This window comes from Branchiostoma floridae, chromosome 3, assembly GCF_000003815.2.
Source record: "Branchiostoma floridae strain S238N-H82 chromosome 3, Bfl_VNyyK, whole genome shotgun sequence".
NCBI classification, from domain to species: Eukaryota; Metazoa; Chordata; class Leptocardii; order Amphioxiformes; family Branchiostomatidae; genus Branchiostoma; species Branchiostoma floridae.
In genome coordinates, this window is record NC_049981.1 from 1,758,368 (window position 1) to 1,778,854 (window position 20,487).

Below are 20,487 nucleotides of genomic sequence, written 5' to 3' on the forward strand. Positions count from 1 at the left end.
AAATGTTAGTTGTAGAATTTCTGTTCTGAGCTGCAATAAAACCTGTCAAGTCTGTGGTGATAATTTTTCTTGGTTATTTTGTTGGTGAGAGATTCCATGTTGGTGAAACTGCTACAGCTGTTGTCGTGCGTGCTGGATTTTAGACGGTTATACCGTAATTTTAGGTGTGAGGTTGTTTACTTGTTGTGTGGTAGACAAAAGTTGTTTATATTTGTTGCATAGCAAACAGTTGTTTGTTTGTTTATACCCCGGGGAGGTAGGGCTGGATCTGGTCGAGGAATTCATGTTCGGCGATCATCAGCTGACGGCAGGCTTCGTACAGGTCCGGACCCTGGCGAACGTTCCGGCAGGAAAACGGGAGGTGAACGAAAAGCAACACAGCAGGAAAACTACATGGTGCAAACTGGAACTGGGATCTATACAGTATATATCTGCGTTCTGCTGTTGTCAAACCTGTCTATAATGACCACTCATGTGACTCAAAGAAAAGAGTCACATTTGACCACTATTGACAGGTGCCCACTATTGAGACAACCGCATTTGAGGGGGCTAGCTCAACTTATTTTCATCAAAATTTCACACTTTCTTTTCCTGGGATCTTGAAAACAAAATCTGTGACTAGAGCAAATGAGAGTTCTGAAGTGAGCACAGCATCCTTTGCCTTGAATGACAGAGATGCAGATATAAAACGTCAACAAGACTTAGGCAGTTGAAATCACAGTTCCAGTTTTCAAGAATCTAAAATGAAGCAGCATAACTAAACTTGAAGGATTGGGCTAGGAAAAATAAGCTGGACTAGAAAAAATAAACTCACAAAAAGCACATACTAACAGACACACAATCAAGTTCTGAAAATAAACTGAGCAGGGAGGTAACAAACAACAGATAAACAGACTCTGAGGAGAATACACACAGTAAAGGAAGTTCCAAGAAACATGAAAAATCTACAAAATCCATTTAACAAATTGAATGATTTTGCCTGAAAAATTTTGAAACACCTTGATCAAAGATTACGAACTTACCAGCCGTTCCACACGTCTTAGACTTGCAGGTCTCGTTTCTTTGTTGCAGGTTCTTAAATGAACATTCCTGACCCTTCCCCTTGGGGACATCTTAAATCAGATTACCTGAAGGAGCTCACTTTCACACACAGCTCTCACAACAAAGGAGGACAGGAAATAGGGAAACAAAACCGTGTAGACACCACACAAAAAAGTCCTACCTCCGTCGAGCCGGGTTTCGCAGCGCTGAGCAGGTCTGAGAACGCTCCGGCGAGGTTTCTCGCGGCGTCCAACAACCGTTCGCCCTGTCCGTAGTCCTCAAGCAGCGCGGCCACCATCTTGATGCCCTTTGACATCTCCGTGAGGTTGGAAGAGATGGTGGTAACGGCTGACCCGACCGCGGTGTAGTCCGTCTGCTCAGGCTCACCTGTGGACGGTAACCCAGGGCAACCAGGTGTGAGGGAACGTTTCGTAACGTTTGCACATCTCCTCACCAAACAAAACTCCACTGTTTGGATCCAGACCAGATCTGAGACTTGCAAACCGTACCTCAAGAATGGCAACCAAACCAAGACATTTCGAAGAATGTCTTCAAGATTAATTTCGCAAGGACCATATCGCCAAAGGCCAAGGTTAAACTAGACACACAGCAAGATAGAAAATAAAGAGAAGGAGAGTTCATCTACATTAGTGCACCAACCAGACTAAGCTCTAATATGCTACTACAAAAGCAGTCATCAGATTATTATTTAAGTTAGAACCAACAGTCCAAAACTGGCACACATTTTCAGCAAGTTTTTAGACATAAATTGCCTTCTTACTTGAAATGTACATGTGTGCTGATCCTCATTATTGAGACTACCTTGTGAAGATACCAGGACACAAACATCCTCACTTTTTTCACCATGACATTACGATCACACTATCTTCGCTGACAATTCAATCCACGAAGTCGTGGTTTGAAAGCATGTGTCTTTTCACCTCATCAACTCTCTAAAAACTGATAAGTTAACCATACTGTACCTTTAGTAGTTATGTGTACATTAAGTAATAAGATAGGCTCTAAAATCATGTCAGACAGGCAAACTGAGCATAATTAGTTTATCAAAAGTCTTCTTAGCAATATCATAATTTGTGTAAAAAAACTGTTGTTGGTCAACATTTGCATTTCTTTCTAAAAAGTTTTATCTTCAATTAGTGTTTGTCTTCCATGTTTCAGAGCCATAAAACTTAAAAGGGACAGATCGTTACTGTTCTGAGGGTGATTGTCCTCCTACCAGAACAGTAACGATCCCCCTCTGATGATAATCCAGCACCTTTGACGTTGTTGGGTGTACCCCGGAAGCGATCCACTATTTTCTGGTGCTTCAGGTCTGCGTAGCGTCCGGGAAGCATGCGGTTAGCGGGAGCAAGAGACAGTCAGACACAGCAAGCCAAGAAAATCCCTCTGAACCAAGAAATCTACCTGTACACCCCAAAAATAAGACAGAGCAGCCCAGAACTGAAGGAATAGAGTTATGTTGGGCTGTCTGATTTTAAAAAACAAGGGGTGGGCAATATAATTTTCCTTGTTTGAAATAAATTTGTGCACCCCCCTGATACAATGGACCAACCAAACACTGGTAGGGACAAGTTTATTGGGCTTCCACATTTTTAAGAGAAAAGGGGTGGGCAAGATAGATTTCTTGGTTCAGGGAATATCTAGGAAGTAGAAAGGAAAAACTACTAGCAGTGTATCTTGATATTGTGTTAAAAAGCATACTTAGGTGAATGTGCATTTTAGGCTTTTGTTACACAATGCAGTTTAACAAAATGCAACTTGCAGTTTTAACTTGCATGCTTAGCCTTAAACATACAAATGTAAAAGCATTATCTTGTGCAAAACGTCTATGAAAAAATTACTCTTTTACGTCATAGATATCAAGATCTAAATCACCTTACATACGATTGCCAACGTAAAATGATTAACAAAATGGAAAGGCATTAAATACCTAGTTTTTTCCAATCGTCTGTTGTGTCATCATGCAAATAAAGATGCATGCAGGGAAAAAAGCAAGTTAAAACAATATTGTAAATACTGTTAAAAGAAAAGCGCTGGAACCAAAGTATCAAAGAAACTGAAGAACCAAAACCCATCAAACTTCTCCAATAAACGGAAATCCAACCAAGAAAACAAGAACCAACTCAAAATGGCCGCCGACCATAATCAAACCAAAAGTGGTATCAAACCAAAAAGAAGATTCTCTTAGAACTCAAATAAAATTAAAGAAATTAACATCCAAGACCAAAACTGTGTAACCATAAGTCAAAAGTTAAACAATGCAAAACACATCTCGTAATAAGTACAAATTATTCATATAAAATATGAATAAACAAAATCAAAAGAAAAGAGGAGTAAGATGGATCGTAGAGTTAGCACATTTTCAGTACAGAGGGAGACTTGTGTGCCAGGTTGTCAATAAGACTGTTGACAAACAGATCTAAACAAACTGATTTTAGTTAATTGAGTAACTGGTACTTAGTCATTGTTGAAATTGAGTTGTACAAAACCAGGAATGAATGGTTTCCTTATGAAAAAATAAAAATTTAGGAAGTTTTAAGCAATTTTAAAAGACAGTTCTAAAAGATGAAGTGATCTGGCACACAACGTTAGAGAGGGGTTATTTTTCCAAGGTCAAACATTGTTACTAGAAAACCATAATGTTTTTTAGCTAAATTTCACACCACACAAAATAGTCAACTTTTCACACTTGTGAAACTGAGATTAGTTATTTTTGGTAAAGTGCAGGTCTAAGTTTTTATCTTTAAGAATTACATGTAAATGTAAACGAGGAATGTTGACCTTTCATTTTTGACCTTACACTTGTTACTTCTTAGGGAGGGCAGTGGGGTTTCCCACTTTTGCCAACAGGGGCTGGAGGTCTGAATCACAACCAAAGTGATTTTGTTTGTGAAAATGTGCAAACTTCTGACACCATCCCATCACACCTTTGATGCTTGACAGTTCATGACACAGGATTGCAACATTGTCAAGGCAATATCAAATTGCAACAATGCTTGTTAAAAAACTGCAACAATGTTGCAATATATTTAAGTCATGAACTGTTTTCTACGGAGGAAATTTTCCCTTCCCTCCACCCTTGCCACCCCCATTACAGAATCTTGTGATCCAAAATCTGTCAGGAAAGTGCCAGAGATTGGACCAGCCCACTCTGTACTAGGGGTGGCTGTCGGTGGAGGCTAAAGGGAGAGGAATAAGGGAGGGGGGTCCTGGTGATCACCTGATGTGAGCGTAACGACGGAGGCTGTGGCGGCGGACATGGCGGCGAGCTGGGATGTAACGTTCTGTTTGGAGACGTCCAAAGTGTTCTGCTTCCACTTCAAGGAGGCCTGTGGGAATGAGTAAAACAGATAAGCACAACTTTCGTAGAATCTGTCACCTGTCCTTGGTGCTGAACCCAGTCCACAAACAGGTAATCACACCTTTCCTAGAACCTAACACCCATCCTTGGTGCTGAACCCCATCCACAAACAGGTAAATACAACATTCCTACCAGGGTCGAACAAGTTTTCTAAAATCCACTTGTCCTATCGGGCAAGCACATAAAAAATGTACTTGCCCGAACCAATTTTTCACTTGCCCAAAATTCAAATGTCACTGTTACTAGTATATGCATTTTCACTTCCAGCAATGGAATTCTCTGTAGACAATTGCTTGATGTCATGACTGTAAAAAGTATATCAAAATTGCACTAAAATCAATAGAAAAATCTTACTTGCCTGATCGGACAAGTGGGGTAGGACATGCACTTGCCCGAACAGCACTTTCACTTGCCCTGGACAATAGGGCTAGTGGACTTGTTTATCCCTGCCTACAATTCAACCCCTGTCCTTGGTGCTGAACCCCATCTACCTACAGGCAATTACAACTTTCCTAGGATCCAACCTGTCCTTGGTGCCAAACCCCAGCCATATATGGGTAAATATAGCTTTCCTAAAATATAACACCTGTCCCAGGTGCTGAACTGCATCTAAAAACAGGTAAATGTAACTTTCCTACAATCTAACACCTGTCCCTGGTGCTGAAACGCATCTTAAAACAAGTATAATTATAACTTTCCTAGAACCTAACATCTGTCCTTGGTGCTGAACACCATCTATAAACAGGTAAATACAACTTGGCTAGAATCTAACACCTGTCCTTGGTGCTGAACCCCATTAAAATTTTCTGTAACTTTCAGGTTTTTGATTCTGGATTTTTCAGGTTTTCATAGTAGTTTTCAGAGTTTTGATACTAGAATTTAGGTTTTCGATCAAGTTTCTAGGTTTTCGATAATAGCTTTGAGGTTTAGGATGATAGTTTTCAGGTTTTCGATACTTATCATTTGGCTTTCGATACTAACCGGATCAGACCCCAGTGGCGGCAGCTCTGCCCTGGACCCCAGCTCGGCTTGTGCAGCGCTGATCGAGTTGAACCCAGAACTGATGTTCCCCATCAAGGCCTGCTGGGCTTGTGTGTTAATAGGCGGCATGTGAGCGGAATGGATCTGCCCGCGGATGGTGGCGTACTCGGCCCGTGGCATCGTACCCGTCGAGTACGACTCAGCCCCTAGTGGTTGGACAGAGAGGAGGAGGGACACTACGTCACACACGCATGCACGTTAGTCGGTTTAGACTGCGCCGAACCATTTTCGGCACATGCTTTGAGGAGTTTTATACTTACGTACTTGTTAACAAACATGTGTCTAACTCAGTTTTAGAAGTTCTAGACTGTGTCAATGGATTTTTGACACATGCTGTAAGACCTTTGATTAAAACTTGTTAACATATGCAAACACCATTGTCAGTCTAAGTCATCAGTATAAATTCTGCAATATCCTGCAAACTGGACTGTATAGGAGAGATGATAGTGAATAAGTACATGGTAAAACACACGTTTCTAATAGAAGTAAGGTTTATTGAGGGTCTAGAGGGGGTTGTATGGACTCCAAACCATCACTATACTGCATGCTGCAGAATCAGAGATTACAAATTAAATGTTCTTCAAGACTCCATGGTGAGACTTGTTAACTTCATCTAATAAGACATTTGCAAAATGCTACGTTCTTCTTTTCAACTGCTGCAAGATCTAGTCAAGGTTCAGAGCAATACCAAAGGAATAAGTACAGGTGAAGGAAGAAAGAGAAGGCTCTAGAAGACAGTAGATGTCTCAAGACAGAGGGAAGACGTGCGACTACGTCTTGGACCATGTTTGTCTTGTCTGAGGTGAGTGGAGGAACTACAGGGCTGGAGAGTTTAGAAACTGGTTAGGAGTAAAATGCCACGAGATGGGACCAGATATGAACAAGAGCTAAGATATCACGAAATGATTTTGTTTTAAGAGTCAGAACTTAATACCAGTATATCTCTTGACTTCTTTTTAAAATGGACGAAACAAGCTTGGGTATGATTCTCTGTAGTAACCTCTGGTTCAATATTTTCACTTCTGAGGTTAGCAAGCGAAAATATTGAGTCAGCAGCCAGTACAGAGAATGGTTCCAAGACCGGGAGAACCGGTCTTTGGAATCTTTTCTTATAAGGTATAATTTCCAATATCTGACTTTTTGTTCATCAATTATATCAAAGTTTAAAGCTTCTGAAATGCACTTAAACGAACTCTCCTCTTCACATCTGGTCACATGACAATTTGTGTACACCATCAGCACAGGGCAGGACAGAAACCTGGAAGAAACTGTTCAGAAACGAAAAAAAGCAGAAAAGCAGCAAAACATTGCCAACTGTTTGAGCAGACACTGGTGAATTCAAATATTTCATATCTAAGTCTTGAAAGTTTAACATTTGAACTGGTTACTGAAAATGAATTACGTTTCAAATGAAAGGGTTGACTTCCCTGTATTTCTTTTTCAAATTATGCCAAAACACCTATTGGAGATTCTGAATTTTCTGCACCTTAAAATCTTAAATACAAATTGACCAATGTTTGCTTGCAGTTTCGTACACATTCAATTCAAAGAAACTTCACAAGGCATACATAAGAAGCAAAATGCAGAAAAAGGTAGAAAGAACATCAAGACGCATCACGTTTCAAGACAAGAAGGACAAAACATAAACTTCAACAAAAATAAAAGACATAACATGTAATACAGTAAATAGTGAGTAAAGCTTGAAACAACACAATAAAGGCAAGGAGCATGTAACAAAACAAAACTGAGCAATTCTCACACATTTACACATTGTCAGTTATCTAAAACATAGAGGCATAGATGAATACATGCAAAGCAGGGCTATAAAATTCTTCGAAACTAAAATAGTCTATTTTACATGTGACCTTCAATACCAGGTTTGAATATCTACATGTACATTGACCCAAGTCATGTGACACCATACCACCAATCATGATGCAGACACCAGCATAATTAGAAGTCAATCTTCAGCAAGGCAAGTTAGAGATGCGTGAATAGGTAGAACCGAATGCTGCCATAGCAACTTACCATCATGTGCACGCATGACCGCGGGAATGGCGACTGAGCCTTCGTTCACGTGTCCGACCTTGTTCTCCTGGTGTTGCATGATGGTCGCCCTGAGTGAAGGTGGACAGAGGGCAAAGTCAATTTCAAAATTTCAAATTAAAAATTCTAATTAATACATTCCTATTCAAGCAAAATAAACAAGTCAAGGTAACAAATACGGACATATTCTTCTGCACTATGCCATCCCTTTTCAACGACCTTACCTGCGACTTTCAACAATATCCTAACAATGACCTTGACCTTACCTTGCGGGTGACACACTGTCCTCCAACATGGTGGACTCTTCCTCTCCATCCAGTCCAAACCGGTCCTTCCCCTTTTTCTGTGAACACAGCAGGCACGACAGGTTCATTCTCACCTCTCTTTCCAAACCTCTGCACTAAAATGCCTTGCCTTTTCGTCTACCAATAGTGAGTCTTAGGCATGAAACCTCTGCAGGTAAGAGAACCAAAACACTTTTCGAGAAGAGTAGGGGTGATCTGGTGTGCTTCGAGTCATAGCGATCCCACATTGCACTAATTAGAAAAAGCACCTTGCATCACCTTATGTGAGGATAACAAAACTTAAAGGAAAAATATGGTTAGAGTAAGAGTCAAATAGAAGAAATGGTGAAATTTTCTTGGAGATAGATGGAGTTCTACAGCACACACAGAAGCACACCCCGAATCAATATAGCATGAAGAGGTCTTTAACATGCTCAGTCTGCCAGGCGTTCTTGAAACACCCAGCCAACAGCTTGCGAGTACATGCAGTACATGTACGTGATTAATCTAGATGTGAGTACTGTCTGCACCAAGTTATATCGTTGGAATGTCATAAGGTCTGGGTGGGGTTGACCTTAATTAAATACTTTCCTTCTGGAGTTAAGGGCACTTTAAACTTCTGTCCGAGAGCTTTTAGTCTAACTTTTGATCAATACCGTCCAAAGGATAGATTGCTCCACTGGCATTGTGTTAGGAGGGTGAGAAATCTTGTGAGGTAATCTTTTAAGAAAAAAAATAAAAATTTTAATATGTGCCAAACAGAGAAGCATATTTGTAGATTAACAATTTTAAAGTAAAAGAAAGAAGTTAATAGTTTTCATACATAAAAGATGACAGATGTTCCATTATGGACCATTTCATGAAGATTAATCGATATCCACTACAAGGGTATATAACCAATAGCCCATGACATGTACCACCCTGCTGTGAATGCTCATTTTTTATTACTTCTCTCTAAGTAAGTAGTACCATCATCATTCTCCTCCCATTTTCATCAGCTGATTTCTCCAGGGGAAAAAAGTAGGAATAGTTGTCTTATACTTATAGGCCAAAAAGCAGTTACTCAAAGTCAAGCAACGGGATATGATTTCGGAAACGGTCAGATATTTCATACAGCCATCTGGTGTCTATCGTCTATGAGAGAGATCTGTTAAAAAGGGTTTTTATATCCTAGTGGATTGATATGCAATTGGAGATCTAGTTAAAGAACAGTTGTAGTTGCCAAGGTTACCTTTCTGAGGATGATGTCAATGTACCCAGCGATGAGCTGAGAGATGGTTTCTCCCTCTGTGGTCTGGACTGAGTAGTACGACTCTGAGTAGTCACCAAAGTCCTGCAGACAAGAACACACACATAACACTTAATATCTTTAAGTACACTAAACACAATGTTCAGTTTTTTTATCCCCTATTCTGTCAAGAGGAACCTGTTATGGTTATAATTTTTATTCAGAAATTTCTTACTTATGGTTGAAAAATATACACATGCAATGTACACTGTTTGATTCAAATTGTTACAAACAGATTCTGCTAACCCATACATATGGTGGCATGTCTGGATTTAGCATAGGAAGTCTTACAACTCTCTTACAAGATGTTTCATGATCAATATAGGATATAGGCTGCGATGCTTTACAAAAAAAATTCTCATTCTCATTCATAATTGCATCATATGCAGTCAATCACAAATTTTGAATGAATTATGTTTCTTGCTCTTTATTATCCTTTCTAATAAAAAAAATTATTATTATTCTTCTGAAAGCTACAACATAATCCAGTCCTGTATGCTTAAGTAAAACCTTGGACGTTTTTTGAGTTTTGTTTTGTGATGACTAATGGTGAAAAATAGCAACTTCTCCATCAGACAAGACAGTGCACCTACCAGTGTGAAGCTCTTGGGGGAGGCAGCCCACCTTCTGACGGTGGTGAGGGGCCACACCTTCAGGATCTCCTTCGTCTTCTCATCCACCCTCATCACTGAGTCCTTCGTGATGCCCAGCAGCCGCGGTACCAACTTGTTCTTTCCTTTCATCTTTTCCTACAGTGGGGAGGGGAGCAAAATAGGATGATTACAGATCAGGTCTATTGAAAGAAACAACCTGCTATAGGGGGAGGGGGCAACAAGTGTTGTGTTATCTGTGTTCTCCACTCTGATTGGTCAACTGTTGGTCTGATGAAACTGACATCATAGTCAAATCTCTCCAGGTGGTCTAGCTTCTGACTGGTCTCTGCATCCTGAATTTATCCTCATCTGATCTAAGTGGTAAATTTTAGGTCTTTGAATACTCTGCTCAAAGCTTAGATAAATGTGTGTTCCAATTGGTCAAGAACAGATATTTTTTACAGTATAAAGGCAGGTAGTCACTCGTAACAAAAGTATTCTAACATTAAAAACACCTGATTCAAAATTGAAGCCTATTTGGCAGAACAGAGAAATAACCTAAACTGATCTTCCAAAATTTCAAGTTTATTTGGGGGGGGGGGGAATAAGATTCTGGGCTAGCCATCAGGATCTACGAATAAAAAGAATCCAAGTAAAGGTATCTAAGACTTGCGTCTTACCTTGACAAGGAAGAAGGTGACTCCGTATGTCTTGAGAGATCGGCACTGCTGGGTGTACCTGACCTTGGCGTCCAGCTCTGACAGTCCAGCCAGCTTTCTGTGCTCCAACCAGATCTTTTTCTCTATACCCTTGTTCTTAACGTACTCCTTGGGTAGGAACTCTTTAAGGCTGGGGACAAGACACAAGATATTACATAAGATCCATCCTTGTTACAAATAAGATTCTTAACATACATGTATTCCTTAGCAAAGGTGAGGCAACAAGATGTACACATTAAGATTCAGATGTACCCAAAGGCTATGTTTGTTCAAGAAATGCTCTATGTGCAGAAAGTTCTTTGCACTGGCAAGTATTTCCTTTAAAGGGGAAGCCAAATATACTAAAACTTCTTCCTGGATAACTAGTTAAGTTTCATGTATCTGAAAAGGCATAACAGTTACTGTTTCTCTACACATTATCTAGCAACATCTTCACTTCCATCATATTCTTTGAAGTCAGGGATCTTTAAACTACAAAGACAAGATTATCAGTGATTATCTGTGGCCATTATCTGTGACCACGTTCATGATGACAAGGTTGTATTCTGTGTACTCACTCCAGGAATCCTGATTTGTGCTTTGTCTCGATGTGATCTCCAAACTGGATCTGTGTCTGGTACGCTGCGAACATCATCGCCTCGTCAACCGTTACCGGGTGGGTCCCGTTCAGGATACCATCTCGCGCCTGTACAAACACAACAGTAACAGTACATGTTAGAACATGGCATAAGACGGTATGAAGGACTCAGTAAGCTCATCCCTTAAACTTTTGTCATCAAACATCTCATTCAGGATGAGCAACAAGCACAAAGGATGAAAAACAATGTCGACATATGATGCAGTTTGATACTTTCGTTCTACACAAGAAAAAGTAGCTAATACTTTATCATGGAAGGTACCAACACAGATGAGCTTACATGTTGTCATATTTTTTAACATTTCTACCAAACCAAACAAATGTGTTGGCATAATAATGAGAGTAAATAATTTGTTCTTGTGAGGCACCCAATGCAATATTAGGTTATTGAAGGCACCCAATGCAATATTAGGTTATTGAAAGTTAACTCATTTTTTCAAATTCAATTTTCAAGTCAATTTTACACACAGTAAGTTTAAATAACACTGTACCTCATTGTATAGCGAACTTCATTCAGCAAATTGTACGTGTTGTGTTGTGAAAATCTGATCACTGCTCGCACTGCTGCGGCAGCCATTATTTCAAATTCTTATAACCCACGCAAAAATGACCAATGAGTCCCGAACTCTTTCGGAAACCAGAAAATGTTGATGGGGAACAGTTACCAGCTCCATCCTGTGCTGATTTATTGTGTGGCACAATAAATAAACACCATTTGTGGCATGTTTGTGCGTTCTTTTTAAACTTTCAAAGTATGAAATAATGATACAAATGTGCTAGTATGGTGAAGTAAATGTCAGTATCGTACCAGTTGTCTTATCCAGAATATTTCCAGTTTTAATGCTCTAATATTGCATCGGGGTGCCTTTAACAAAAGGGGAAATAAGAGAAATCAGATCACCACTTTGATTGTATTCAACCCATAAGTTTAATGTGTACCACAAGGCAGGTTTACATAGTTTTTAAACATAGCACGAACTTGGATAATAAAGAATGTGCACAATGGCACTGTTTGATGTATTTGTAGGTTCAATAAGCTTGCTGCCAGAAAATGCCGTTGTAACTATTGTGTCAAACCACAGGAGGTTGAACAGCAAACACTACAGGTGAAAACTGTGAATGTTGCAATGTACTTTGGACATAATCTCTGGACCATCAAATAAGCACATGACCAATGCTGGCTATTTTTGTCCCTTAGGTCATAGTCACTTACATTTACATATCACAAATGGGGGTACTTCCACATGCAACTTAACCTTAATTATGTTCTTATCAATGGTTTTATTGTTATTTTCTAGCTTTTTATTTCATTGTTAGATCGTAACTTTATAATACATTTAGATGCATTATTATTACACATAACACTTTTAAAACAGTGAGTTTGACACTGAGAAAACATTTTGTCTGCCCCTACATGTACAAGTGGCACAAGCCAGTACAAATATCTTGACACTCAATGTTCACAACCCACACGTAGGCCAGTCAGAAGGGAAAATCATGGCGACTACACCGTTACGTGTAGGTTCGGAGGAACAAGAACCGTCTTGCTGTATCTGTCTGGGCCTGGGTACAAGCTCTAGGGTACACCCAAGCTGGGAGGGCCCTAGTCAGGACTGCCTACAGAGCCATGAGGGGGGCACAGGGATGGTGAAAGGCAGGGGAACAGCACCAACTCCTGTGCAAACCCAGCCGACAGCCTTCCAGCACACAGACACCCCAGTACCAGTATTGGGGCATGCGATGGTCCCGTCTCTCCCAGCAGCAGCTGAATCTAGGGATGATGCAGCAGAGGGCACAGGTCATCACCATGACAGCCAGGATCACGAAGCCTTCAGGCTTACAGAAATCTCACAGACAGAGCAAGGAAATGTGACATCTGCACCAATCTTAACAACAGACAGGAAAAGTGACCAGGCAAGTGGTCAAGAAAGTGACCAGCTACAGGCAAGTGGTCAGGAAAGTGGCCAGGAAAGTCACCAGGCAAGTGGCCAGGAAAGTGGCCAGGAAAGTGGCCAAGAAAGTGACCAGAAAAGTGGCAAGGACAGTGGCCAGGATAATGACCAGAGACATGGTCAGGAACATGACCAGGAAAGTGACCAGAAAAGTGGCAAGGACAGTGGCCAGGAAACTGACCAGAGAAGTGGTCAGGAATGTGATCAGAAAATTGACCAGAAAAGTGACCAGAGAAGTGGTCAGGAAAAGAACCAGGAAAGTGATCAGGAAAGTGACCAAGAAAGTGAGTATGACTTTGTGTCCCAGCATGGTGTGGCTGTGTCAGAGGAAGGAGAAGTTTTTTTGGTGGAAAGTTATGAGCCAAGAGTCCAAGTCTTCAACCTTGAGGCAGAATTTGTTCGACAGTTTGAAACAATTCTTCAAGGTGGAGAGAAGATGAAGCCAGATGCCGTGGCACTGGGAGAGGAAGGGACCCTGTGGGTGGTGGGGAAAATAGAACTCATGGACAAGATGATTGACATGAAGCTCTCAAACTCAAAGCACTTTGCTGTACAGTATGACAAGCAGGGTAAAATGCTGACTCAGAGGAAGTTTGACCTACAGGAGACAGAGTGGGACAGAGGAGTTGCCATGGACACCGGGAGGAACCATATCCTCATCACACAAACCACAGGAGACAGGGACAACAGACAAGGTGAAGTTTTGGTGTTCAGAACAGATGGGACATTTGTGAGAACTTTAGGTCAGCAGCAGGGGATGAAGTACCCTAAGGGCATTTCTGTGGATGGGGAAGGGAATATTTTTGTATCAGACTGTGATAATCACTGTGTCTTTGTGTATAATGGAAACGGACAGTTTCTATTCCACTTTGGAGGTTGGGGAAGTGGTGTGGGTCAACTGCTGGGGCCTCATGGCATCTGTACAAACAGGGCAGGTAACATTATTGTGGCAGACTGGGAGAACAGTTGCGTGGTGATGTTTGACAAGACAGGAAAATTCCTCAAATACATCACTATAGAGATAGAACACCCAGAAGCTGTAGCCATGGCAACACATGGACAACTGGTGGTAAGCTGTAAGTTCTATGATACATACAGTCACAGGGAACGTTGGGCATTCTGTGTTCTTACCCAAGAGCTGGGACAGTTGACAGCCCATTCCCTCCCTCCTGACAGAGTGACAGATTTCATAGTTCATCAGGAAATTAAAGCTCTGCCTGGAAGGATCGAATTTGGAGGGACAGGGGAACGGCCTGGAAAATTCTTCGCCTACATGTATCAACTTAGTATGGCTGTGTCAGAGGCCGGGGAGATCTATGTGGCAGACTCTAACCCGGATAACTCGAGGATCCAAGTCTTCACTCTGGAAGGAACATTTGTGAGACAGTTCCCAACAGATGTACCAAGCAATTTACAATCTGAATGTGAAACAGTCATGCCAGGTGGAGAGAAGATGTTTCCACAAGACTTGGCCCTGGATGGGGAGGGGAACCTGTGGGTGGTAGGGGACACAGATGCTGCTGCCTTTGCTGTGCAGTATGACAAAGAGGGTAGGGTGCTGAGGAAGTTTGACCTACAGAAAGGATGGCACAGAAGAGTTGCTGTGGACACCAAGGAGAACCACATCATCATCACACAGAGCAAAGGAGACAGCAGGGATGGTGAGGATACTGACAATGAGGATGGTGAGGATGCTGACAATAAGGAAAGTAAGGATGCTGACAATGAGGATGGTGAGGATTCTGACAATGAGGATGGTGAGGATGCTGACAATGAGGATGGTGAGGATGCTGACGATGAGGATGGTGAGGATGCTGATGAGGATGGTGAGGATGCTGACAATGATGAAGAAAATCGACAAAACAAAGTGCAAGTGTTCAGTCCAGATGGAACACTTTTGAGAACTGTAGATCTAAAGTACACAGGGAAAATTACTGTGGATGGGGAAGGGAACATTTTTGTGCGACACTCTGATTCTAATTACTGCATCTATGTGCACAATAAAGATGGAGACTTTCTGTTTAAGTTTGAATGTCTGGACAATCCAATAGCAATGTGTATACACAGCTCAGGTAACATCATTGTGATAAATGGAGAGAACTGTTTGGAAATGTGGGACAAAACAGGCAGATACCTCCATCACATATTCACTAGAGAGTTGTGGTACCCAAATGCTGTTGCCATGGCACCACAGGGACAGCTGGTGGTGGCTGATATGGATGACACAGTTACTGTATTTGACAAGGAGATGGTCCATTCTGACCGGGTGACATTTCGTTGTCATACTATTGGGGAACTGGACTTCTGGCCTTCTGGCATGGCGGTGTCAGAGGATGGGAGGATTGCTGTAGCAGAATTTTTGCGGAAGGAAATCCATCTGTTCACTATGCAGGGAACACATATCAAACAGTTCCCAGCACTCCAACCAGCAAATGGGGAAAGTATACCAAGCGATGTGGCCATGGACGGGGAGGGGAACCTGTGGATGGTGGTGTCGAACCCAGAGGAGGGGGAAGGAGCGTCTGCTGACTTTGCTGTGCAATATGACAAACAGGGTAAGGTACTGAAGAAGTTTGACCTACAGGAGACAGGGTTTCATGGAGGAGTTGCCGTGGACACCAGGAGGAACCACATCCTCATCACACAATATACAAAGAAAAAGGTTTTGGTCTACAGACCAGATGGGACATTGGTGAGAACTGTGGGTCAGCATCAGGGGATGAAGGGTCCACAGTGCATCACTGTGGATGGGGAAGGGAACATTATTGTGTTAGATGATAGCAATTATTGTGTCTATGTTTATAAGGAGGATGGACAGTTTCTGTTCAAGTTTGGAGGTCAGGGAAGCGGTGAAGGTCAGCTGAACGATCCCCGTGGCATCTGTACAGACAGGGCAGGTAACATCATTGTGGCAGACTATGGAAATGACCGTGTGGAGATGTTTGACAAGAGTGGCAGGTTCATCAAGCATATACCTGCGGACATCAAGCTACCAATCGCTGTTGCCATGTTACCAAAGCAGCAGCTGGCGGTCCTACATTTATTTCAACAAATTCACTTTGAAATCATTGTATTTCACAACCCATCGCCCAAAACATAACACATCTGTCCTATCAGCATCAATGCCAGCAGCACCAGTCTCATACACCACAGGTCATCAGAAACTCTGTGAGGCTGAGCATATAAAAGTAACATTTGGAGGAAAGGAACAAGAAACTGGGCAATACAAAGACCCTAACAGCATTGAGGAGCTTAAGAAACTGAAAGAGCACTTTAATTTTACTGCCACCAACTTCAGAACATGCCATTGGATTATCTATCTGAACTGTGTCAACAAACATCTTACACTTAATTGGAGGTATGCATTGTTTCAGTGTATCAGACTGTTACATTATGCATGGCTTCAGATTTACCTGTCAAGTCAAGAGTTACATTGTACACTGAAAGCCAACAATCACATTACTAGTTTTCTAAGTCACGTAGGCAGCTGTCAAGGGTTAATCAATCAGAACTGATAAAAACCTCAGTGCATTGTTTTTGTATATAACTTATAAGTCAGCTGCTATGGTATGATCCATTGTCTGAACTGTGACAAACATTTACACAAATGTTGTGGAGTGTGTTTTGTTTGAAGATGACTTAACTACAATTGCCATGGTTACAGATATTTGTAAAACTTCTTAAGATTTTTGTATAGATTTCTTCACTGAAAACTCAAAGATAATATTTTCTCTCTAAAAAAATTCCAGTGCATACTGTATAATTACCCAGAGTAAATGACCAGTTTGTAATGTTGTGTCAAATGAACATAACTTTTTTGTTTAATTTTAAAATGCAATGCAAACCCATAACCAGTTATCTTGTATCTACATGTAACGTTACCATTGTACATACATTTGTATATCAGCTGAACCAGTCTATAGTGTAAAAAAAACTTACAGAAATGGTGTGACATGTGTTTTGCAAATAAATGTTGATGTTTCCATGGCCAGGCCAAAGTACAATGTAAATAAAGCTGCTTGATTGTGAACACTCCTGCTTGTTTTCTTAATTCTTTGACTTTTTTTGTTCCAAATTATACATAATATTGCTTTCATTTAGTTCAGGGGATAGAAAGACATTCTGAATAATGTTGACTGACAGATACATTTTAAAAACCTTAAACTATACTGTCCACATGATTCAGGTCTAGTTTTTCCACCCACATCTGCCAGACACAATTCCTTCTGTGTCCTTTCCTCCAAAATGTATGGTAAAAAACAAAAAGAAGCTATCAAGCAAGTTAACTAAGCAAGTTCAGTAAATAATTGTAGGACCAAAATGGTAGCTACGTACTATACAATTAAATCCTTTCATATATCCTACAATATGCACTTGAACTGCACTGGTTATAACAGGAACAGGTGTTGGAAATAAATTAGATCTGCAATTAACACTGGGATTGTTTATTTGAACCTGTTACCCCCTCCTTGCTGCTCAGGGTGGAACAGTCTAGGTAGCCTGACCTTTGCCCCCAGGTGGGGCTGCCACGTAATGATCAGAAAAACAAACAAAATGGCGGCGGCAAAACCTCAGAGCCTGGGGCAGCAAATCTTATACGAAGAACTGTCCTGCAGCATCTGCCTGGAGCTGTTCACTAGGCCCAAGCTACTGCCATGTGGACACACCTTTTGTCAGGACTGTCTTCAGGTGTATTTTTGTGAATCACAAGACCATTTGAAGTGCCCAAACTGTCAACTTCAGGTGAGTCTACCACCTGAAGGGGTTACAGGTCTACCTGAGAACCACTCTGCTGCAAAATTCTGTGAAAAACTATCGAAAACTGATGCAAATGCAGACAAACAAGCCAAGCCTAGAAACAAGTGCAGTCAGCACCCCTCAGAAGACTACCAGCTGTACTGTACACAGTGTGACGTCCCCGTCTGTTATGTTTGCTTGGAGGAAACTCACGACGGCCACAGCATGACCTCACTAAAGAAAGCCACCAAGGAGCGCAAACCTGTCGTTCAGACGCTTCTTAAAGAAGGGAAGGAGATTCTAGGAACCTACCATGACGCTCTCAAAGACATGAGAGAGAAAGAAAAACGTTTGATCGAGCAGAAGAAACAAACGGAAAGAGATATCATCGAGGCTTATGAGAGGACGCTGAAGGAGTTTGAGCGGACAGCGAACCGCCTGCGCTTGCGGGTTCAGGAGAAACACAACGAAAACACGGAAGCAAGGCAGCGACAGATGGAGAGTGTACAGCGGGAAGTGGACGAACTGGCGGCCGCTTGCGACCAGGCCGAGCAGGAAATGGCGCAAGGAGGCGTGACTTTTCTCGAGCGCGAAGATCGTTTGACTGAAGTCATTGAAAAACACAGAGGGGCACCCCTACCACCTCCGCTTCGCACCCAAGTCATCGCTTTTCATCCCAAAAACTTCGAAAACATGCCTGAACCATTAGGTGACATAGTCATCGGTGCTTCTGCAGCTGTGTCAAAAGGCAAAGGTGATCACCAAGGCAATCAAGGGCAAGGTCAAGGAGAAGAGAGGTTGACCTTTGGAGGTCAAGGGTCAGACGAGAGACACTAATGTACATACATGTACATGGCCTCCCAAAATGTAACAAACCTTCCTACTTAGGCACATACATGTAGGAAGTGATCCCAAACTCAAACATTTGTCGAGGGCTCAAAAACAGTAGCCAAAAAGAGCAATATTAAATCTCTTGAAGATGTCACGGACGTTGACATCCCTTAGATGGCATTGCACCTTATAGAAGTAGCAAAACTGATACAACGTATTCCCAAGATACTGGCAAATACAGTATCTAAAACCTCTAAAATACCCTCAAAAGTCACTCATGGGGTTGATGACTGTTATAACATAATAGAGGATGAATTCAATGGTTGGCGCATGTTTTAACAATTCACACTGCAGCAGTGACACCTAGCTGCAGTGTTGAGTACTGCAGCAGCAACACCTTGCTACAGTGCAGAGTACATCCAGACACAATCCAAGAAGGATTGATGGTTTATAAAAAATACAGAAAAGTTCCTTACCTGTACATAGAGCAGGTTGAGCTGTACGGGGTCCCTGGAGTCCACGTTCTGGTCCGAGTAGAAGAACTTTCTCCTCAGCAGGAGAGTTTCTGTGTCGTCTATGCCCTGTTCTCTCAGGGTCCGCCCGTGGTCAAGCCAGTTCACTGGGGAAGGTACAGAAAAAATGTGATTTCAAGGAAAACTTGTGAAGCACAAGTCTAAGAGATCATGAACAACAGAAGAGTGTCTGTGTCATGTTCTCTGAGTGTTGAGCCAGATCATTGTTGAAGGGGAAAGAAAAAAATGAGCTCTTGCACACACAAAAAGAGCAGTTATGAGAATTCATTTGTAACTTATTCAGCCACAGTTTGATGCAAGCCAATGAAAATGCACCATCCTTTGTGGCAGGATAATCATTTACAAATCATTTACCAAAAAAACACACCAAAAAAAGTTCCAAAAATTTGTGACAATGTTTCAGCAGAAAAATGGATTGGAGTTCACCAACTATAGGCATTGTTACATGAAGTAGAAAGGTTACACGACATTGCTGGATGATGACTACAAATGTGAACTTACGCTCGTCGTCTGTGTGAAGTTTCTTCTTCAGTGCTTCCATCTTCTTCTCATCTCTCATCAGTGTTCGGTCCTGTGCAGTGCAGTACAAAAACATGGGGATGTCAGTATCTATCAATCTATCAATCAGTCTCAAATATCCAATCAATCAATTACTACACAGACAATATCAAAGTAAGAGATCAACTGTGTTGCACAGTACACAAGATATATGTACTTCGTCAATAAAAAATTGACATTTAACAAATTTGATCCTTATCTGTTTTGCCTTTTTTCTGTGCCAGAGAATACATGATTTAGGTATTGCAAAAAGGAGAGAACAGATTTTCTAACCAAATGTTGCCACATTCAGAAGCATTTTAGGAAGAAATAAAATAGTATGTACTGTATGTTGATGTGTTTATAAAGAAGGGTAAGGAATGACAGCTAGTATGAGGTAGCAATGTTGTACTTTAAATTTGATATACCATCATTTCCTTCATCAAAGTTGACCAACCTTAAAGTGAAATTCTTCCAAAGGTTGGTCTTTTCTCTCTGACATCGACCTTATCCTATTTTTACTACTACATTATTACAACAGCACGAAGTTCAAGGCAAACAAGATCAAGGGTTAGTTCCAAGTGAAATCAGACCACACACAGATACAAGTGAGTCGGAAATTAACCAAGACTCCCTGCTGTTGTTACATGTACACCATGCTTCAAGGACAGTAAGGTTGCAGGCTTGCAGTGTATTTTTTTATCTAGTCACAGAAATAAACAAGACAGAGGAAATTTTGTTGTAAATACCCTTAAACATTTGTCACGTTAGCATGTATAAACAAGTCATTAGGCAGTGACATAAGTCAGGCACAGAAAAACAGACAGTCTCAGACACCCGGCTAAACAGTTCACACACAGGCACTG

At 41.3% G+C, this 20,487-nt stretch overlaps 1 protein-coding gene across 1 annotated transcript in view; it reads right to left on the bottom strand.

The window, feature by feature from the left end:
- The window catches only part of LOC118411994 (talin-1-like), a 144,974-nt gene that overhangs the window by 65,777 nt on the left and 58,710 nt on the right, over positions 1 to 20,487 (bottom strand). Inside the window, exons 9-19 of the mRNA XM_035814545.1 lie at positions 19,586 to 19,655; positions 19,028 to 19,170; positions 10,952 to 11,079; positions 10,356 to 10,524; positions 9,676 to 9,831; positions 9,026 to 9,127; positions 7,777 to 7,853; positions 7,493 to 7,581; positions 5,405 to 5,610; positions 4,283 to 4,391; positions 1,223 to 1,428 (exon numbers count right to left, since the gene is read on the bottom strand). Coding sequence (XP_035670438.1) covers positions 1,223 to 1,428; positions 4,283 to 4,391; positions 5,405 to 5,610; positions 7,493 to 7,581; positions 7,777 to 7,853; positions 9,026 to 9,127; positions 9,676 to 9,831; positions 10,356 to 10,524; positions 10,952 to 11,079; positions 19,028 to 19,170; positions 19,586 to 19,655 — 1,455 coding nt within the window. The remainder of the gene's footprint in view (positions 1 to 1,222; positions 1,429 to 4,282; positions 4,392 to 5,404; positions 5,611 to 7,492; positions 7,582 to 7,776; positions 7,854 to 9,025; positions 9,128 to 9,675; positions 9,832 to 10,355; positions 10,525 to 10,951; positions 11,080 to 19,027; positions 19,171 to 19,585; positions 19,656 to 20,487) is intronic.